At 41.7% G+C, this 21846-nt stretch overlaps 1 protein-coding gene across 1 annotated transcript in view; it reads right to left on the reverse strand.

Annotated features, from left to right (window-relative positions):
• Positions 1-7690: 7690 nt before the first annotated feature.
• TCEANC2 (transcription elongation factor A N-terminal and central domain containing 2) overlaps positions 7691-21846 on the reverse strand; it is a 40981-nt gene continuing 26825 nt past the window's right edge. Inside the window, exons 4-5 of the mRNA XM_008139277.3 lie at positions 16732-16925; positions 7691-9178 (exon numbers count right to left, since the gene is read on the reverse strand). Of these exons, the coding sequence (XP_008137499.1) occupies positions 8990-9178; positions 16732-16925 (383 nt within the window). The 3' untranslated portion in view covers positions 7691-8989. The remainder of the gene's footprint in view (positions 9179-16731; positions 16926-21846) is intronic.

Consider the following 21846-nt stretch of genomic DNA (forward strand, 5'->3'; position numbering starts at 1 on the left):
ACTCATCCCTCCTTATGTCAGATGCTGTGGACGGTTGACTGTGAGCTCTGATACAGAATCTGACCTGGTTCATCTCAGTGGCCTGGGGCCGATCACAGGGCCTCACGTAGAGGAGGGAGCTGTTCCGGAAGCATTTTCATTCACGGCAGTGATTAAGGATGTCAGTGTGGCTGATGTGTAGTAGATGAGAGGGACAAGAATGAGGCCAAAGAGGTCAGCAGATGCCTGGTAGGGCAAGGCCTTGGATGCCAGGCCTCAGGGTGGATTTCAGACGCTGGAGAAAAATCTGAGTTTGAAAATAGGAGAAGACGGTCAAGATCAGGGGAAGCAAGTAAGTACTGAGAAACTGTCAGGGCCGTGACGGACTGGAGCGGCATGGTGACTTAAGTGCAATGTGGTATCCCGGATTGAATCCTGGAACAGAAAAAGAATAGGAAAGCCAAATCCCCTTGAGAGGTGAGGAGCAGGGCAGGAGAACTGTCTGGGGTTGTGCTAGGGACATAAATATTGATTATGTTTACATGATGTTCTCAAAGGCTATTAGCTCTGGGTTCATTTTCCAACATAAATAAGAGAAGATAACCCTTGCCATTAAGAACTTAAGGTCTATTAATAGGTGAAAAGAAATAACTGTACTCCTATAAACATACAAAGGTCACTTCCTGCTTCACCTCTGAGACCACTTCATAAAAGCATTCTCTTATTCAGATGGGGAAACTGAGGCCTGAAGAGTTTGGATAGTGTGTCTGAGGTTGCTAGTTGAATAGTAATAAGCCAATGATTATCCTACTCAAAGGCAGTCATGAAGAGCTGTGGAGGAAAAATCTTGCCAACCATATAGTTTGTTTCTCACACAGCATACTTGTTTTCTGCATTTAAAAAACTTAAATATATATATATAAATGAATTTATATTTGCTGTGAAAAAAACAATCAGGTTGGATTATAACCCAAAGAGTAAAATAAATATATGTGAGTCAATACTGATATTAAATAAATAAGTAGGGAAGACTGGGCAAACCTTCCAAATATTAGAAGTACTCTACCCTCCCCAGGAATTTAATTCCCCCACCTCTGAGGAGGGTCTGGACTTAGTGACTTGCCTCCAAAGAAGAGAGTAAGAAAAGGAAAAAATCATAACTTTACAGTGGAGAAACCTGGCAAGCATGACCTTCACCAACCAATCAAGGTTAACATCACCAGTGATAAATTATGTGGATATCATGTACCTCCTGATGAGATGTGACAAGAAGGGCACTTTACCTCTGTGGTATTCTTCCCCAAAACCCATAACCCCAGTTTAGAAATGAGGAAATCATCAGCCAAATCCCAATTGAAGAACATTCTACAAAACACCTGGCCAGCACTGCTCAAGACTGTCAAGGTCATGGGAGACAAGCAGATACTGAGAAACTACCACAGAGCAAACTAGAGAGGCACGGGACTAAATGCAATGTGGTGTCCTAGACTGAATTCTGGAACAGAAAAAGGACATTAATGGAAAAACTATGAAGTCTGAAAGAAGTTTGGAGTTAACAGAATGTACCCATGGTGGATTTCTAATTTCGACAAATGTAAGCACTTAATGTAAGATGTTAGCAATAGAGGAAACTGGATGAGGGGCATAGAGAAACTCTGTATTATCTTCGAAACTTTTTATTTTCTTTTATTATTTTCTTTTTTATTTTTTTAACTTCAGAGAGAGGCGGGGAGTGGGAGGGAGAGATAGAAACATCAATGATGAGAGAGGAACATCGATTGTCTCCTAAACACCTCCTACTGGGGATCGAGCCCTGACAGGGAATCGAACTGTGACCTCCTGGTTCATGTGTCGACGCTCAACCACTGAGCTACACTGGCTGGGTTCTTTGCAACTTTTTTGTAAATCTAAAATTATTCCAAAGTAAAAAGTTTACTTCAAAAAAATCAGGTAAGGAGAGAGTGAGTCTCTCTGGCTACCACCTACCCCCCCCCCCCCGCCTCCGCCGCCCCCCGCCACTCCATCCATTCTCTGTGATGGCACCCTATTCTCCCAGTTTCTGAGCTGGTGCCTCACTTTGTCTTCAAGAGACAGTTACAAACTGGAGCTTAAGGATAGTGCGGTGCACGAAAGGACGAGTGGATTCACGGCCTGCATCCACTGCTTCGCCTCCCTTGCTGTACTCACATGGGATCCCAAGGCAGCAGGTCAAACACTCTGAACCCTTAGAGAGTTGTGCTGGATAAAGCCCTACAAACAAAGCAATATCTAGACTATGTCTACTCCAGTGAAAATGAATTGCAGCCCTTTCCAGGGTGTAAAGGGTTTAATATAATCAACTTGTCAAATGGCTGCTTGTTCTCCTCAAGGGACAGAGATGTATCTGAGACTGAGTTGGTCTCTGTAAGCTGGCAGGCTCAACACTCAGCATCAGCAATAACTACATGTCTTGGTGAGTGTGAGCCCATATTATAGACCCCGCATATACCCTCTTTGTATGCTACCATGGTTACTGTTTATGCACCCATGTACCAGCCTGGGGTGTCCTTAGATAGAGGCTGGCTGATGTCAACTGCATATACATGGCTACGTAGTGCTTATTCCATGGTATACAGACTGGTGGGTGTTAACATGGAATATAATGACCTTCACACCTGATGTCCATGCTCATAGGTCCAACCACATACCTCTACACAGAGTTCCTTGCCCCTGATTTTTTAATCTTATTCCTTCCAGACACAAGCAGACAAGCTGTTCACCACTGCCCAGGAGATCCATGTATATTCTAACCTTGGGCCCTTTCTTTCTTTCCACAAAAAGAGCACTATTCAAAGCTCTGCCCATTGGAAAGATTTTCCCCTCTGTTGTGTTTCAAGGACACCCCTGTGTGGGACTGCAGTGCAGCCACAATCTATTTTTGGCTTGCTCATTCATACTGAGCCATTTACCTGGTAACAAAGCTTGGTTCTTTTCACCTCAAGCTGGATATAAGAAGCCTCTCAGGCAGCCACAGCTGAGCTGAGGAAGGGGGGCATTGGTGCAAAGGTAGTGGGTGATATAGACGTCTGGGCCACCTACTCGTGCAGCTACCTTCTGCCCTTTGGCGCTGCGGTGCCCAATGTCAGTTGTACCATGTCCAACTTACGATGAGCTGCTGCTGGGCCTTCTGACTTTCTGACTGGGAGAGGGGGGGGGGTCCTGGTAGAATCCAGCTCATGATGAGCAGCTGTGTCTGCATGATCAACTTGATGATCCATGCTCAGATGATCTGTCTTTTCCAGAACCTTATAGCAAATCAGGAGCTGTGCTGTGGAAAGTGTGTCATTCCTGGCTACAGATGGCATGGCCCTGCTCCAGAACCCTAGAGGTCTACATAGTGATCCTCCTCCTAGGCCTTGTCATAAAACTCCACAGGCATCGTTTCCCACCACTGATACCTCAATAGCATGGATTCTGCCAGATCATATGGTCCACACAGCATGGTTACTTGTACTACAGTCTGGCCCTGCTGCTGAGCCCTTTCCTGATCTGGGCGCCCAGCAAAACTGGCAGCCTTCTTTGTCATCCACGATATGGGATTGAGCAGTATTCCCAGGTGTGAATATGCTGCCTCCAAACCCAAAGGGGCCTACCAAGCATTGTGCTTCCTTCTGAATGGGGGCGTGGGAGATGCAATAATTTGTCTTTTACTTTGGAGGGAATGTCCCTGGCATATCCCAGACCACTGGCCCCTAAAAACTTCACTGATATGTGAGGCCCCTGCATCTTCAGTGTGTTGTTGCACTCTCTTCAATGCATGTGTCTCACTGAGGCTTCCAATATACTCGCTGTTTCTTGCTCATTTGGCCCAATTAGCTCATGTCTTCAATGTAGTGGATCAATGTGATGTTCTGCAAGATGTCTAGGTGGCACAGGTCCTTCCAGACGAGGCTGTGAGAGGTGGGAGAGTTAACAGCCCTGGGGCAAGACTGTAATTGTATATTTTTGTCTGTTTCAAGCAAATATGAAGTCTGACTTTCCTTTCTGATAGGGAAGGAAAAGACAAACACTGACCAGATCAGTGGCCACATACCATGTACCTGAGAACATGTTAATGTGCTCCAAGAAAGATGCCACAACTGGCACAGTGGCTGCAATTAGAACTACCACTTGGTTGATTTTGCTGTAATTCACCGCCATCTTCCAGGATCCTTCTGATTTTTGTAGGGGCCAGAGCAGTGAATTAGAGAGAGACATAATGGTGATCACTATCGCTGCATCCTTTAGGTCTTTAAAGATGACATTTGTCTTTGCCATTCCCTGATTACTAATGAGGTTGGGCATCTTCTAACGTATTTATTGACTTATTTCCTTTTCTTTGAACTCCCATAATTCATATCATCAGCCTTTTTTAATTGTTTATCTAGACCTTGGCACTCACCTTCACTAGACTTCGAACTTCTTGGGGCCAGAGACTATGTCTTACTTGTTCCTGTGACCTTGGATCTGGCCCATAAGAACTCAAATATGCACTGAATGAGTGATTTTAACAAGAAGAAAAAGCAGCATTTGATTGGACATCCTGGTCTTCTTGAATCTTGAAACTAACCTCCTTAGCTTATGGGTAAGCCTATCCCTGACAGCAATTATATCATTTTGGTTGATTTAAAAGAAAATACAATGTCATCCAATCAAACCATTGCGCTTTTGAAATCAAAGCAGTGTCACTGAACTAATAGACGCTCCCAAAGCCTTGTTCTCTGGATGGACTCCCTTTGATAGCAATAATGGGCAGTAACAAACTGAGCCTTTGTCCCATATGGCTGTGATAAACACATCCAAAACACATTACAAATCTCAGAATGAGGCTCTGAGGCCTGAGGCTGCAGCAAAAGAAAACCAAGGTTGACAGGCACAAGTGTAAGAACCTGATATTCCTTAAATGAGAAAAGGCCAGCTGCCTGTTCCTTCACCACTGAACACAGTAAATGCATTATCTGAGCTTCCTGCCATTTTTCAAACCTGGGACTCTCTAATGATATCTGTTTGGTCAACTCTAAACTTCATTTGTCAAAAAAAAAAAAAGAATTATCCAATTTACACAATCTTGAGTGTCTCTTTCCTTTGCCATAAATTGTTGGGAGTTTTAAATTTTGAAAAATTTTCTAAAGTATCTGTTTATGTAAGAACATTTTTATCTTTCTAAATGCACATTTTATTAGTTCCCTCACCTCCTCAAAAACTTCCCAGAGCCTCCCATTACCTGAAGGTCAAAGTCCAAACTTCTTCATGAGCCCTCTAAGGCCCTGGCTAATTGTTTTGCCCCATTTCTCTCCACCATGCCTAAGAACTCTATGCCTCCACACTCCATATCATTTGCCTTTACTGATACAAGGCGTACACTTTACACCTCTGGGCTTTTGTACACATACTGATCCCTCTGCTAAGAACTATCTATCCTTCAAGACTTGGTTCAAACATTAACTCTCTGTGAAGACTTTATCTTTCCTTAGAATGGTATTAATCACTCCTCTCTCCACTTTCTCAACATTTTAAATCAATATCTACAATAAAACCTAGTATGTTGTACTGTACTTATTTACTTATGTGTCTGTCTCCCCACTAGACTAAGGGCTCCTCAAGGGTAGAAATGATATCTATTGCAGTTTCTTCAGTGCCAGTCTAGTCCTTGGCTCACATAAGATAGGCAACATTAGTTTGTTGGATGAATGAATGGATGAATGAAAATTGAGACTCAGTTCCTACCCAAAGGACCAGGACCTCCGATTTAACCACTAGAAGAAAAGGATCAATAAGCTGCTGAAGCAGACTCTAACAGTATTTAATTTCCCAAACTTCCTCTAGCAACCAAACACATTTAGGAGACATATTCATGTCTAGATTTACAGGTAACTCAGAGGTCCTAGGAACTTTTTCATCCCATTGCAGGAGCTGAACATTTCCTTTTTAACAGGCTGGAGCTCAGAAGTGCTTCTTAGTGGATGGGTCAGCTTGGATGGATACCTGCAAGCCTCCTTTCCTTCAGCAAGCACTCAGAATAGCTCCATTAGTGTTCATGGAAATTCTGCGCATGCATCAAGGAAAAAAGAGCCATGAATAACACGGTCTACTTTCCAAATCTCCAAAGCACATCTCAGCAATCATTTTACTTTCTAACTATCACCACTGAAACCTTTCAGCCACAGAGCAATTTGTTTTCAACTTACTCTGGGTCCTTAAGTTAGCAGAACTTTTTGGTTGCTTATAAATGAAGCTTCCGACTCCCAGTCTCTCTCCCTGGCTCCAGCTTCTTCTTCCACAGCCTGTTAACAAAAATTAACCAGTTCCTGCTTAGAATCAGTCCATACGCCTTCACCTGTTGTTCAAGACCCTTCAAATCTGGTCCTGGTCCTTGCCTTCCTCTCTGGCCTCATTTCCATCTACTCTTCACCCTGCTTTCCTCTACTCAAGCCACACCAATCACCTTCCAGATATTTCACAGGTCTGAGTCTTTCCATATTTTGCTTTCTCAGTCAGGCATATGCCTCAACCACCCAATTAACTACTTCTTCCCTTTAAGACTGCACACAGGTATCACCTCCTCCAGGAAGTATTACCTGATTGGATTAGATGCCTTTCCTGTACACCACAAGTAGTCATTCAATTATTCAATAGTTATGGAGACCTAGTTTGTACCAGACTTTGTTCTAGGTGCTGGAAATACAACAGGGAACAAAACAAAGACTCTGCTTTCATGAAGCTTAAATTCAATGACATTTATTGGGGTAACACTGGTTACTAACATTATATAAGTTGCAGGTGTACAATTCTATGTCATCTGTATACTGCGTTGTGTGCTTACCACCCAACATCTACTCTGCTCCCATCACCATGCATTTGACCCCTTTATCTTCTTTCTCTTCCCCCCGACCCTCCCTTCAACTTTGGTAACCACCATATTATTGTGTCCATGAGTTTGTGTTACCTTTAGTGGGGAGACAGAATCAAAAGCACAACCACAGGACATGTGGATATGTATAGAACAATACACAGGATATTATGGTAGGGGAAGCATAGGGAACTAGGTAGAGAGTAGCATTTTAGAGAAGAAAATAGCATGTGAATGCTTTGATGGGAGTGGCATGATGAGATTTCCAGTTCTGATATGCCACTTTGTTTCTAGCACAGGGAGATAAATTTGAAGAGGTTAAGACTGGGTGCAAAGAGACCAGCTAGGAAGCCATGTAGCCATGTGGGCAACAGAGGATGAAGCCCTAAAGTGGTACCAGAGATGGAGAAGAGGCAAGAGATTCTAAATATATGTGATGAGTAAAACCATTAGGACCTGGTTGGGTAAGGACTCTGGCTTCTAGCAAGAATGCCTGGGCTACCAGGACTGCCAAGTGAGAAAAGACATGTTACAGCTGAGAAGCCCACGAGACATCTTGGATGATATATCTGAAACTGAGGGACCATGTATGGTCTGAAGATACAAATTGGAGTGTCATCTGCATGTAACCATAAGAAAGTGAATGAAATGAACCTGGGAGACTGGATCCAATCAAACAGACCTGGGTTTTGAACCTTAGCTCTGCCTTTCACTATCTGTGTGACCTTGAGTAAGTTACTAAGCCATTCTGGGACTCACTTTTCTGATCTTTAATTGGATATTATTAGTAAAATGTCTATCACAGATATTATTAGTAAAATGTCTATCACCTGGTGGGTGCTTAATTATGATTCCAGCTTCAGTACTTCCTAGCAGTGGGAAATGGAACAAGATACCTCTGCCTGGTGAGCCTCAGGGTCTCATCTGCAGTTCCTGCTAGGTATCCACAGTACTCCGTGGAATGGGTGCTCAATAAATGATTGCTGAATGAAGAAATATAAAAAAACTGAAACAATATCTACTAACACAACAGATGAGAGGATTAAACAGGCAACGTTAATCCCTTCCTTTCTGTCCTTGCTTTTTAACCCATCCCCTTTTTCTTTGTATTTTAAATCTCTCCTTTTTTATTAGCTCCTTCTTTTCAGATTACAAACATGCTCCAGTCTCCCCTAACCTCAAAAAACCTTTCTTGGGTCTTACTATTTCTCTAAATTCTTTGCAATAATTTTTCATTTTCATCAACTATACTTCTTCTCAACCCAAAACACTTTTCAATGAACAAGCCATATCTTTTGTTTTAGGAGGGGAAAAAAGTCCCAGTTTATTATTACTTATAAAAAAGCAAATATCATTTACATAATTGTTCCAAGAGGCCTATGTAGAGATATTTTATTTTAAAATATATATGTGTGGATTTTTTTCACTACAGTAATTCATTTCAAGAGGAATTTCATTATGTATCTTCTACAGAACCTTAAAATGAGAGTGTCACATATTCAAATAAGCCTGAGTGTGGGGATGCTACAGGCCAGTTCTTCATTAGGAGCCTCAGCATGGGGGCTCCGAAGACCAACACAGAAGGTCTTCCAGGGAGAGCTGAAACATTCAGATAAGTGAGTTCTGGAAAGAAGGGGCAGTTGGCTGGCTCTGGCAGGCTCACCCCTGGGGTAGAGCAAAGAGAACAGACAGGGGAGTTCTGAGAGGCACCAGAGCCATCTAAACACAGGGGGATGGAACTGTGTGAGCGGCAGCAGTAATTGAGTTTCAGTTACCTGCAGGGTGGCGAAATAAAGTAGTAACTTCATCTGCCTGACATGGGGGAAGTTTAGAGGTGTCCTTGGCATACTCACAGTGAAATCCGTCACCCTTTGCTGTGTTGGGTGATGGCAACCGTACAGCGCTTCCTAGTGACAGCCTGTGCACGTCCTGTTAGGCAGCACCAGCGCACTACAGCTAATGAAGCATTTCCTGCAGGCCTGTCTCCCAGGGCTCTCTGCATCCTCTGTCTGAAGGAATGGCACTATGGGAAAATTTAGCGCAGCCAGCATCAGCCATCACCCAAACTCAAAAGAGTCTTTGAATGGCAGAGAGGGGCACATTTTCTTTTCTGCCCAGCCCAGGGTTAGAACCATCCTCAGGTCATTTTTTGTGGGTCTGTACAAACGTGCCGACCGGCAGCGAGCCGCTCTTCACCTGAGCCCGGATTTCAGCTCGGTGCTTTAATGTGAAGACCAGGGCTCTCACCGTCCGCCGGTAGGGCCCATTAATGAGGCGGGAGCAGAGATGAAACGTTTCCCGCTCAATATTTTCAACCAGTAGGTGATCCATCTAAAAAACAGCAAAATTATCAAATTAGGGCCTTGCAACGCATAAGAATTAAAAACAAGAGAGGCTGAAGCACTCTGCTCAGAGGCTTCCATTAATCAACTGAAATTCAAGGACATCTACTTCCTGTCACAAGAGAAACAGGAAGAGCAAATTAATTCCACCCTGGCAATTAAGGAACAAGGCCATGTGCTTTGTGACAGGGACCTCATTCACAACCCCTGCCGGGTGGTAATATTTGCCATTATAACAGGAAACTGGCCTGAACTAAGCAACGGGTACTGGGCCCTGTACTTTACCAACCAGGAAACAAAGACCAAGGATAATAAATCAGTGTAACAGTTTATACTTTTTGGGGGTTTGTTTTAAAAGTGCCTTTTAACCCCTTACTGCATCTCAGAAACACTGGATCTGGATCTTAATATGTGTGTAGATCACTTTTCACATTTAATGCTCACAAGTCCTATTATCTCATTTTGCAGATGAGGAAATGGGTTCAAAGGTAAAGAAAGGTTCAAGGTCTTACAACTACTAAGAGGCAGAGCTGGGACTCTGACATGGAGCCCCTACTCCAAAGTTCATGTTTCTGCCCTTTCACTGCACTGACTGTCCCCTCAACATTCTAACTGACCAGTAGAGTTTGAGGAGATGCTTGCAGGGTCAGCTAAGCACAGCAGACTTAGGGGATGGGACCTGTAGCAATTCCAGGGTGGTGTGGCTCAGGCCCAAGTCCTCCTAAGGTCGCAGACATAATCAAAGTAGGACAGGTCTGGGACTTGGTCCTCAGGGTCTGGATCCAAGCCAGGTTGGGCTGCTGGTCAGGGGGCCCCTCAGCCCCACCTCCCTTTCCAGGCCCATCCCCTCTCCAGTCCTGAGCACCGCCCAGCATGAGCCTACTAAGCTGTTTTCACACACCTCTATCTGCTACACAGATACTTGTTCCCTCAAGGTACACTTTCCCTAGGAAATACATTCTTATTTGTATGTCAAAACTTAGCTAAAAAGCAAAATACAAGAAAGCAAATCCTAGCTCAGAGGACTGAAAGTTCTTCTTTGGGCTGCCACATGTCCTGAGTTCCCCTTAGTCATTATCACAATATACTACAATTATCCATTTTTTGGATAGTGAGTTCCTAGAATACAGTGAGTTCCTTGAATACAGGACACAAATTTTTCTCTCTTACTTGCTTTTCCCCCTTCATTCAAATATTTATTCAACACTTACTATGTGCTAGGCTCTGTGCTTGGGGAGAGGAAAAAGCAGTGAATAAGGCCGGCACTGTCTGTGACTCCATGGAGGGCACAGGCCAGTAAGAAGCAGTGAACATGGATTATAAGTGCACCGAGTGCTAGGAAAGAGGACAGGAATACATGCTGGGCGCAGAGCTACAGCAAAGGGACCCAACCCCCGAGGGCAGTGCCTGGCTTTGAAAGGAAATGCTGTTTAACTTGAGACTTGAAGAATGAGTAGGGTCTGGCTAAGTAAAGTAGGCACGTGCTTTGCAATAAATTCACTGATCTGTACGTATATCTCTTGTGTACTTTTGCTATATTTTATTTATTTTTATTATTTTTTTGGTTAATCCTCACCCAAGGATATTTTTTCCATTGATTTCTAGACAGAATGAAAGGAAGGGAGGGAAGAGGAAAGACAGAGATAGACACACACACACACACACACACACACACACACAGAGAGAGAGAAGAGAGAGAGAGAGAGAGAGAGAGAGAGAGAGATTGATGAAAGAGAGAAACATTGGTCAGTTGCCTCTTATACGCACTCTGACTGAGGAGCAAACCTGCAACCTGGGTATGTGCCCAGGAATCGAACCCACGACCTTTTGGTGTCTGGGACAACACTCCAGCCAAACCACACTGGCCAGGGCTATACACTATTTAAAAAGAAAAGTTTAAGAAAAAAGTGTACCAAAAATAGAAAAGAGTCACCTGACACTTGATAAAATACACTAATATAAGGAATAGACAGACCGAAACAAATAGAAAAAAGAAACTTGGAAGAAATAAGGACTGCAGGGAGCAGAATAGGACTGAGAGAGAAAGAGAGGGACAGAGAATGAATATGTAGGCCCAGACATCTGCTGAGGTATAGCGGACAAAAGACCTTCCGGGAAGTTTGTGGTCCTGATGACTGACTGATTAGGCTTGTGCTAGGGTGAGTGGACTTGGCTTGGAGCCGTGGCTCTCCAGAACCCAGACATCTCGAGCTTTTCATGGCCTCCTGGGTGGGCAGCGAACTAGCCCCTGGCCTGAGGCAGCCCTGGAAGCGGTCACTTTAGAAGGCTGGAAGGGTGGCCAGTTGTCTGGCCAGCATTTGTCCAGCAACATTTGCCAGAGAGGTTCCTCAATCCAGTGTGAGGATGGTTAGTCACTGTTTAGAGATTCACTTAGTTTAACAGTCAAGAAAAAGGTGGGTATTTTTTTAGGGGAATGGTTGTTTGGGGGAAAAAGGTATGTATACTTTTGCAAAACAGGTCATGGCCATTCCACTGAATTATAGTATATATTTAAAAAAAGAACTCTGACAGTGCCTTGGAATTTGTATAACTGGATACTCATACATACTTTATTTAGCAAATAGTTACCGAGTTGCTACTCTGAGTCTGGCCTGATCTGGGTATTAGGGAGACTGAGCAGAAAAGACCTGCCCCTGCCATCTAGGAATCAAAGTCTAGAAAGGCGACTACACGTACACAGAAAACCATTGGGTAGTGGAATAGGTGTTCTGCCAACAATGTGATGGCAATAGGGAGCAAGCATGTAATAATTCTCATTCATGCCTTTTTTTTAAAAAAATATATATATATTTATTGATTTTTTACAGAGAGGAAGGGAGAGAGATAGAGGAGGAAGGGAGAGATATAGAGAGTTAGAAACATTGATGAGAGAAAAACATCTATCAGCTGCCTCCTGCACGGCCCCCACTGGGGATGTGCCCGCAACCAAGGTACATGCCCTTGACCGGAATCGAACCTGGGGCCCTTTAGTCCGCAGGCTGACGCTCTATCCACTGAGCCAAACCGGTTTCGGCTCATTCATGCCTTCTTTTTAAATGAAGGCCAATCAGAATGAAGAAAAACATCAGTGATATTAAAATGTAAATTATACAGAATAATAATTCATAATGTACCTTTTTGTATAAAAGTTCATTGCACAAAGTGAATGAATTTAAAACTGCCCTTGGATAATCCAAACCAACCCAAATTGTTGAATCCTTTCCAATGGGTCCTAACCTAGTGATTTAGGTAAGCCCTTTTGGGACTTAGCTAAAGGACCAGAGTCTCACTGATACCTTGAGAAGAAGGGTTTTGCTGTGAAATGCACCTGTAGAAATGGGAATAGGAACGCTGCAAGAAACTTAGGGATTCATTTTGGGACCATATCCCTTCTCTGTGTCTTATGATCTTCCTGGTCTCCTCCCCATAGGTTTTTCCTCCTCTCCATTTGCCTTACTCACTACTAATTCTAACTGCCTTATTCTCTCCCCATATTCTACACATTTCTACCCACGGCTTCTGCTTCCTCATAACTCCTCCAACATCTGTTCCAACACTCCCACTGTTGTTTTCTTAGCATTTCCTAGTTCACATGTCTCAGAGACAGAGAATCTGATTTACCTTCCCTATCTATTTGTACCTGTGAGTTATTCAGTTGTCCAATTCTGGACAAATTGGTTATAGCTGGGAGAAGATATAAAACATGACCACCTAGAATAAAACATGACCACCTAGAGCTCTTTCATCAAGGATTCTGGCCTCAGTGGGAAATGGTGCCATAATCAATTAGTGATGTCTGCCACATCTGTAAGCCCTTTGAAAGCAAGGGAACAAGGTCTTTTTTATGTGTGTACCTTAAATGCAGAACTTCCCACGTTGTACTGTAACTGTTTATTTGTCTATCTCTCTCAGAAGCCTGTAAGCTCTTTTGGGGATGATACTGTGCTGGATCCATTTCTAAATTCCCCATGCCTAGCATAGGTACAAGCACATGGTAAGAGCTCAGTAAATATTCGTTAAATGAATGTCCTCCCCCCGCCCCCATGTAACCTCCCTCCTTTCCTGCTCTTTCAATAACATAGCAAATAAGGTATGAAATATAATGTTTCTATTTTATATGTATTTTCAAGTTAGCAAAATCCTACACATAGCAAATAAGGTATGAAATATAATGTTTCTATTTTATATGTATTTTCAAGTTAGCAAAATCCTACCCCTCTTGGAAAAAGGCCAATTCAATTGCCATCTCTTCCATAAAACCTTCCCAGATTCCCCTATCAGATTTCATATACTGTCCTTTGTGTGTCTACACCATTTGCTTGTACCCATTTCAGATATATTTCATCTTGCCTTCTATTAGTTAGTCATTTACAGGCTCTCAGCCAGGAGACCGTAGTAAGCTTTCTTAAGATAGGGAATGCAACTCACTTATGTTTGCATTCTCCCTGGCACTAATAGTAGTAGTACTAAACATTTGTTGAATTGAATATCCACTGGAAGCAAACTTTGTGTGAGTTTCAGCACACAGAGCATGATTGGGTTTGTACCTATCTAACCACACTCCTTTTTGGCCACTTAAATACATTTATGAAAGAGCTGGTCAAAGCCAGAGGTGCAGTCTGAGGCCATTAAACAAAGAAAAAACTAACAGTCCCATATGGGGACGTACCCCTGACCTGGATCTCATTAGCACCATCTGACAACCAACTGGGCCAACCAGCCAGTGTTTCATAACTCCTAATGATACAGGCTCACTTTGAGAATCAGGTTCATTTTTTTTAATGACATAATAGGAAAATGATCACAGGCCATGAGGTAGGAAGGAGAGTGGATAATGAGGAAGGGGAAGTAAGAGAATGACACCACAGGGGATGTTCATATGAGGAAAGATCTAAAATGTAGGGAAGAACAAAGAAGATCCGGAAGGGAGAAAGTAAAGGGGAATGGAGCCAGGGTCTCAACAATGGAGTTTTTATTCATCTATTCCATTATTCCAAGAACAAGGAAACAATCTATGAATCTGGAAAGCAAGATCTATACAGTAATAAAGAGATACATTTGGCTGTGTGTGTATATTCCTCATCTGTGGCTTTCACTACAAAAGAATATAACCAAAACAAATAACATGAAAACATTTATTTTCTACAAAAAATGTAATGCTAGGATCAAATTGTAAAGGCTTTTTAGTCACCAGGCCAATAACTTACCCAATGGTTTACTACTGCCTGATAAAGTACATTTGTGGAGATTGGATGTCTGATTTGAATGCACTCAACATTGGTTACTGTCAAAGACCAGATACTGAATTAGATGGGTCACTGATTTACCCTAATATGGTAAAGTTTCAGATGATAATAGGTGCTAAGAGTTAACTTTTATGCAAAAGTGTTTATAATTCCTCAACATATCAAACTGATCAAATTATTATCAAATACTGTTTATGCAAGAAAAACAGATTGATTCTTTTTTTTTGGCCAAGGAAGAAAGAAAGATGCATACTTTAATTTTAATTTTTAAAATTTACTCTTTGGGAACAAAACCACTCAACTATGCTTAATCTGGTATTTTTTCCAATTATGTTGGAAAGCACTAACGAATGTATCACTTTTTTAACTTTGAAACACTTGAGTGCTTACCACTTGATGTGCCATTTAAAGGATAATTAATGGATAAACTAAAAGGATAATTATTATGGAGTTTAATATAGTAGGCAAACTGCTCATTAATCCTTACAAGCATTGCTTCGTTATTATCATTTACTTAAAAAGATGCCACAGGGAACTGGAATTTACCACCACATTAACTACATATTATATACCCATACTCTATGTTTCTGTAATAATTTTGGTTTATTTAAAAAATAAACTTTATTTAAAATATCAAATAGCAAGTCTTGTTGGCTAATCAATATTCTGGAAAGTTATTTATTTAGACTTACAACCTTCATATTTTTTTCTCTCTTCCAAGGGCTTAATATTCATATTAAGGCTTCCTTTAGGAAAAGAAAAGCAAACTTAACAGCATAGCAATTTGCTGAGCTATCAAATAACACTGAAAATTATAAAAATGAAAAAATAATCATATATTAAAAAGGATATACAAAATTATAATAACTGATATTGATCAAGATGAAAAAGACAACATAAATGTAAATTATTGTTAATTTTCTGCAATGTTGTTTAAATAATCAATAAAACTATCTTATGGAACATTTGGCATATAATTGGCTCTTAATAATCTGGGAAAATCACATTATAGCATTCATTTAAAAAGTTATAATTTACCAACAGAAAATGCACCAAAATGCTTACAAGATTATATCCAGGTGGTAAGTTCAATGGTGATCTTATTTTTCCTTTCTATGTTTTTCACATTTTCTAAGTGTGTATTTAAAAATCCAAAACTATATTTTAAAAAGTAAATAATATACCATGAGTTCATTTGCCATTTTTTTGTGGATGCATAATTGAGACAGAAAGGTTAAAATATTTTTTCAGAGAATATAGTAACAGATCTAGCACTTAAATCAGACTTCTGCATTGCTTCTTTGTTAATAAAATTAAATTATTCTTAAAGAAATTTTGATAGGGATACCCTAAAAAGGAGAAAATATATAAAAGTTATATGTCTGATTTTTCCAGAGTATAAGTTGACATATAAAATTTGTTTGATGATGGTCATTAATATTATTGTTTATGAGCAAAAATCCTTCTAGCATGTGTACCTCAAGCCTAATGTCACCTGAACTGTTGGCTATGAAGATGTAGGAATTATGTCTAGCCAACTGATTATATGCTTTAGAATGTGGACAAAAAAATGGGGGATTAGAATCTTTTCAATAGACAACTATTTCTTTTGCCATTGATATTCCATAACCGAGTCCATCCCAGAATTTTTGCTTTAGTGAGAAGAGAACAAATTTTAAACGGAAGGAGCCCACCTAGCCAGCGTGGCTCAGTGGTTGAGTGTCGACCTATGAACCAGGAGGTCAAGGTTCGATTCCTAGTCAGGGCACAAGCCCAGGTTGTGGGCTTGATCCCCAGTGGAGGGTATGCAGGAGGCAGCTATCAATGATTCTCTCTCATCATTAATATTTTAATCTTTCTCTCCCTCTCCCTTCCTCTCTGAAATTAATAAAAATATATTTAATGAAAATAAAATAAATGGAAGGAGCCAACATTCACTAAGTGACTTGTAATCACCAGGCACTATACTATTCTTTTGTATAAACAGTCCATTTACTCTTTCCAATAACCTTAGGTGGTAGAAACAATAATCATTTTACAGTTAAAAAAAAAAATCAAGCCTCATGTTAAAAGATTTGCCTAAGGTGCCACAGCTAGTATGTACTAGAGCCAGGGTTTTAATTCAGGTTTGCTAGTTTCTTTCTACAACACTGTCTCCCAGAATGATTACAAATCCAGAACCCTTAAAGAAAAAACTGAATAAAGCCACAGCACTAAGACTATGAAAGTTCATTTTGAAAATGTGAGGCTCATTTAACCAAGAGCTCCTAATAATCACATTACAACCAGACATTACCTCTAATTCCAATGCTTCTGAGAGTAATTTCTGGGCGTTTTTCCTAAGTGCCTCCGTTTTGGAATCACTTCGGACTTCAATAGAAGGTCTATCTGCATGTTTCTCAATGAAAGTTCTCCACTCAGTGTAAACTTCTTTGGCAAGACAAGCCACTTCTGAATCGGAGTGTTGACGCATCTTATTCACCGTGTGACCTGGAGCAAGAGAAGAGAAACCAAAGGAAAGGTGGTTCTGTCTTCTGAAAAGTACAGGACTAGATGGACTGACGTGTGTATGGCACTGAGAAAGTCATTCACATTCCTAAGGATTTTAAGGCTCTGTGCAAATGAAGACCATTTCTCAAAGACTGGGGTTACAAGATAATCACTGAGGGAGAATCACTGGACTAGCCAATGTATTAAGTCATAAAATAGAAACACGACCAAAAGATACTTAAAACAAAACAACTAAGGTACCAACTCCTTAATCCAAAAATTGCAATATAAGAAAGTGAATTAAGCATTTTTCTTATCTTTTTGGTACATATTATATTTCAGAACCACCAAATAGCTCTATTGAGGAAATGTGTGTTTTTTGTTGTTGTTATTGTTAGTCCTCACCCAAGGATATTTTCCATTGAATTTTTAGAGAGAGTGAATGGGAGGGGGAGAGTCAGAGAGAGAAACATCGATATGAGAGAGACACATTGATTAGTTGCCTCCCGAACATGCCCTGACCAGGGTGGAGATTGAGCCTGCAACCAAGGTACATGCCCTTGACCAGAATCAAATCCTGGATCAGTCCATGGGCTGACGTTTTATCTACTGAGCCAAACTGGCTAGGGCGAGGAAATGGTCTTTATTCAGCTAATAAATGTAAAAAGATTGACAGATTTTTTTAAAAAAATTGTAGCCCATGATGAAATAATTCACTCAGGTGCTAATCATCAGTAGATCAATTCATTCAATAAAAGGTTGATGGGGAAATTATAATGGAGGAAAGAGCTGTCATGACCTAAACCACTGATCAATTAGCATCCCTGACAGTGGCACCATCAGACACAGGTAGCATTTCACAGCCCTACCTATGAAATATTCTTGCCCCTCCTCCCAGAGAAAAGATGAACCAGAATCCAAAGAATCATTCAATGCTAACTTCCAGTTTATAGAAAATATGAGAGGCAGAGGAATAGGTTATAGCATGAGGAAACAGACAGATTCAGAATGTGGCACATTCTACAGGACAACAGACCTGGTTTCTATAATAGTCAATGGCATTTTTAAAAAGGGGAACAAGGTCACAGACTGCTTTAGATTAAAAGAGGCTTTGGAGTCCAAACTACCAAATGCAATACATTGGAGCCCTTAATGCCATCTTCTACAGTAGCCAGAAAGGTCTTTATTTAACTTCATTATTTTCTCTTTTAGGGATTTTTTTTCTAAAACATAAACCTGACCATTTCACTGCTCTACTTAAATCTTTTAATTCTATATCCAAATTCATAACTTGTCACACAAGTCCCTTCAATCATCTGCCACCCTCCCACCTGCTTTCTAGCTTCATTTCCAGCTACCATCCCACTGTCATCTATACTCCAGCTACTTGTAGCTCCTAAAACACTTAAATATTTTGAAAGTCTCCGCTTTTGAACGTATTTTCCAATAAACATTCTGTCTGCCTGGAATACTCTTTCTTCCCCCTTCATCTGGTTAACTTCCACTCTGTCTTTCAGACTCAGTACAGGAGTCCCTCCTCTAGGAAGTCTTCTTTAACACCCCTAGGCTTGGTTGTGTGCCTCCTCTGTGCTTCCTTAGCACCTTGGGCTTTTGTTTATCACAATAATTATTATAATTAGTTGCAATTAGACCAGTTATCTCTCTTGTCCACCAAAAAGAGCTCCTTGAGGGTAAGAGCTGTGATTTGTTCATTTCTGTACCTCTAGCAGACAGCACCATGGCAGGAGCTAGGGATCAGAAGAATGGGTTCGATAAGTGTTGTGGAGAGACAGGCCCACATGAAGAATAACATATTTTTTACTAAAATATGTAAAACAAGGGAAAAACTACTATATTATATGATGAAAAGTTAGTAAAAGAATGCCAATACTGAAGCTAATTTGTAAATGTAATCTCAATAGGCTGTTTGTATTAGAAGACAACCAATATTTCTAGACTTATTATAGAAACTAGAGGCCCAGTGCACGAAATTTGTGCACGGGGAAGGGGGGGGGTCCCTCAGCCCAGCCTGCATCCTCTCCAATTCGGGACCCCTCGGGGGATGTCCGACTGCCGGTTTAGATCAGACATCCCTCTCACAATCCGGACCGCTGGCTCCTAACCGCTCACCTGCCTGCCTGCCTGATAGCCCCTAACCCCTCTGCCTGCCTGCCTGACCGCCCCTAATCCCTCTGCCTGCCTGCCTGATCACCCCTAACTGCCTCTGCCTGCCTGTGGGCCTGATTGCCCCTACCTTTCCCCCCCCCCCCGCCGGCCTGATCGCCCCTACCTTGCCCCCCCTCCCCGCCGGCCTGATCGCCCCTACCTTGACACCTGCCAGCCTGATCGCCCCTAACCGCCTCTGCTTCGGCCCCCAGCCTAAGCCGCAGTCTGGCCTCCCTCTGCCGGAGGCAACCTGGCTGATCAGGGGAAGGTGCCACCCCCATCACCCTGCTGCTGCTGCCACTGGCGGCCACCATGGGCCTTGCAGCTGTGCGGGCAGCTGCTGGCCTTGGGCCTCACAGCTGGGCGCGGCTGCCTGAGCCTTGGGCCGGCCCTCACAGTGGCAGCCGCCATCCGCCATGCGCCATCCACCACCCGCAGCTTGCCTGAGACTCAGGCAGCAGCTGCGGCTTTGTCCGGAAGGACGTCCGGATGTTCGTCTGGAAGACGTCTGCCCTAATTAGCATATTACCCTTTTATTAGTATAGATATAAATGGGTAAAAGTCTAAAATACTATTATGGAAAAGAGGAATTATCCAGCATGTAGCCTTATAAGATACTAGAGGCCCGATGCACGGGTAGGGTCCCTAGGCCTGGCTGGAGATCAAGGCCGATAGGGGCCTTCTGGCTGCTGGCCAGGGCCTTCCTTCTGGCTGCCGCTGGGGCCTTCCTTCGTTCTGCACTGCTCTCTGGTGGTCAGCGCCCATCAGAGCGAGCAATCGAACTCCCAGTCTCCTGGTCGAACTTCCAAGGGGACACTTTGCATATTAGCCTTTTATACATATAGAAGATTAGGACATATTATAAACAACAATAGTTAAAATTATATGAACAAGCACCAGAAAATAAACCTAATGAATAAAAAAATGTAGCATAGGAATAGACCTCATTATATACAAGAATTCAATATATACTAAAAAAAGTCATCATTGAACAAAAGGAAGCAGAAAAAGGATTTAAATTTGGGGAAATGGTCAAAACCATTTAAAAGGTTTATCAGCTTATGCCAACCATATAGCCTAACACTTAATGATTCCCTTACCCTCTACATTTGCTTCAGCCCATCTCTGTATCCTAGGCACTCGTCATGCAGGGCTGAACAAGAATATGCTCCTGCTTTTAAGATTCTGTGAAGGGCATCCTGCAGGTGAAAAAGAAATATAACTCTGAAGGGAAGACAAGAGTCTTTAACTTCTCACTCTAACCAATTATCTACCTAGAAATTTCATCTAGCCATTCCACTGCCCAGGGAAAGGAATACATCAACACTCATCACCAGGAGAGGAAGAGAAATATGCAGAACACTCGGAATAAATGTCTCCGGGTGCTTCCTAGCTGGCAATGCTTATGAGGTGTTCTAAAATACACACACCACTTAAAAGCTGGCCACTACTCAATACTTTTCTTTTCTGAGCAGAGTTCTCTATATTCTTAAGATTATTCATTTAGCAAGCAAAATTTTGTTGGTCACTGTTATAGATGCTAAAAATACAAAGATAAACAAGACACTGGAGGACCTCAAGACCTAAATTCAGGTCATTTTAATACTTTTACAAAGCACCTTCTTTATGCCTGGTGCTGGTGGTACAGAGATGGAAAAGACCCAGTCCCTGGAATTTAACCTACACTCACCTTGCACCAAGGTGTGCAAAGAAGATATGTGTACAAAAATATTCATTCCAGCACCATTTGTGATAGTGAAAAGCTAAAACAACCTAGAAGCTCAATTAAAGATTCACTTGGTTAAGTAAATTATAGTCCATTCAAACAATAAATATTTTGCAATTATTAAGTACTAGAATAGCTCAACATATAGTAACACAGAAAGATGATTAATTTATTCAGTTAAGTGGAAAAAACAGGTTCTCAGAAGAACATGCACAGTATGAGCCAGTATTTTTTTCAATTACATCTGTGTACACATATAAACACATATGTGTTTATTTGCAGAGGGAAAAGTCTAAAAGAATTGACAATGAAATTATTAGTGAGTCTTTTCTGAGTGGTGGGACTGGGTGTGCCTATGCAGTCCAGCTCACAATCCTGTGGGTGGGCTCAACCTGTAAGCAATCCTAACAGTGCGAGCTGTGCTGTAATAGAGGTGCATTCAGGCTGCTTTGAAACAGAGATCCTTCGTCTATCTGTTCCCAACCTTATCCTCTTCTCTCTCCAAGAAAGGCACTATTGATCCAGCTTTATATATGAGAACTGAAGACACAGAAATCTCGCAGAGTCCTCTATTTGTCGAACCAATGGACCTTCTCCAACCTCAGGTACTTGATCCTTCAATAGCATCTGACACTGCTTTCTTCATTCTGAAATATTCTCTTCCACTGCTTTTTGAGATACCACCTGTTACGGGTTCTCTTCTTCCTTCTCTATCTCTTCTGCTGGCTGACTTGCTCAGCCTTTATCTGTGAACCCCAGCTGGAGCGTTGTCCTTGGGCTGGGCTCTTGTTTCTCCACCTGCCTTCCCTGAGTAATCCCACCCACTCCTGTGGTTCAATTACTATACGCAAGCAGATGACTACCAAATATGTATCTATAGCCCAAATTCCAAATTCCAAATTCCAGTCCCCTATTGGACATCTCTACATGCTTATTTTGCAAGCACCTCTAACTCAACATTTCAAAAATGGAAAATGGAGATCATTATTATCCCGCTCAGTCCCTCACACAATGGCACCACCATTCACC

The sequence above is a fragment of the Eptesicus fuscus genome, chromosome 9 (genome assembly GCF_027574615.1).
Source record: "Eptesicus fuscus isolate TK198812 chromosome 9, DD_ASM_mEF_20220401, whole genome shotgun sequence".
NCBI lineage: Eukaryota > Metazoa > Chordata > Mammalia > Chiroptera > Vespertilionidae > Eptesicus > Eptesicus fuscus.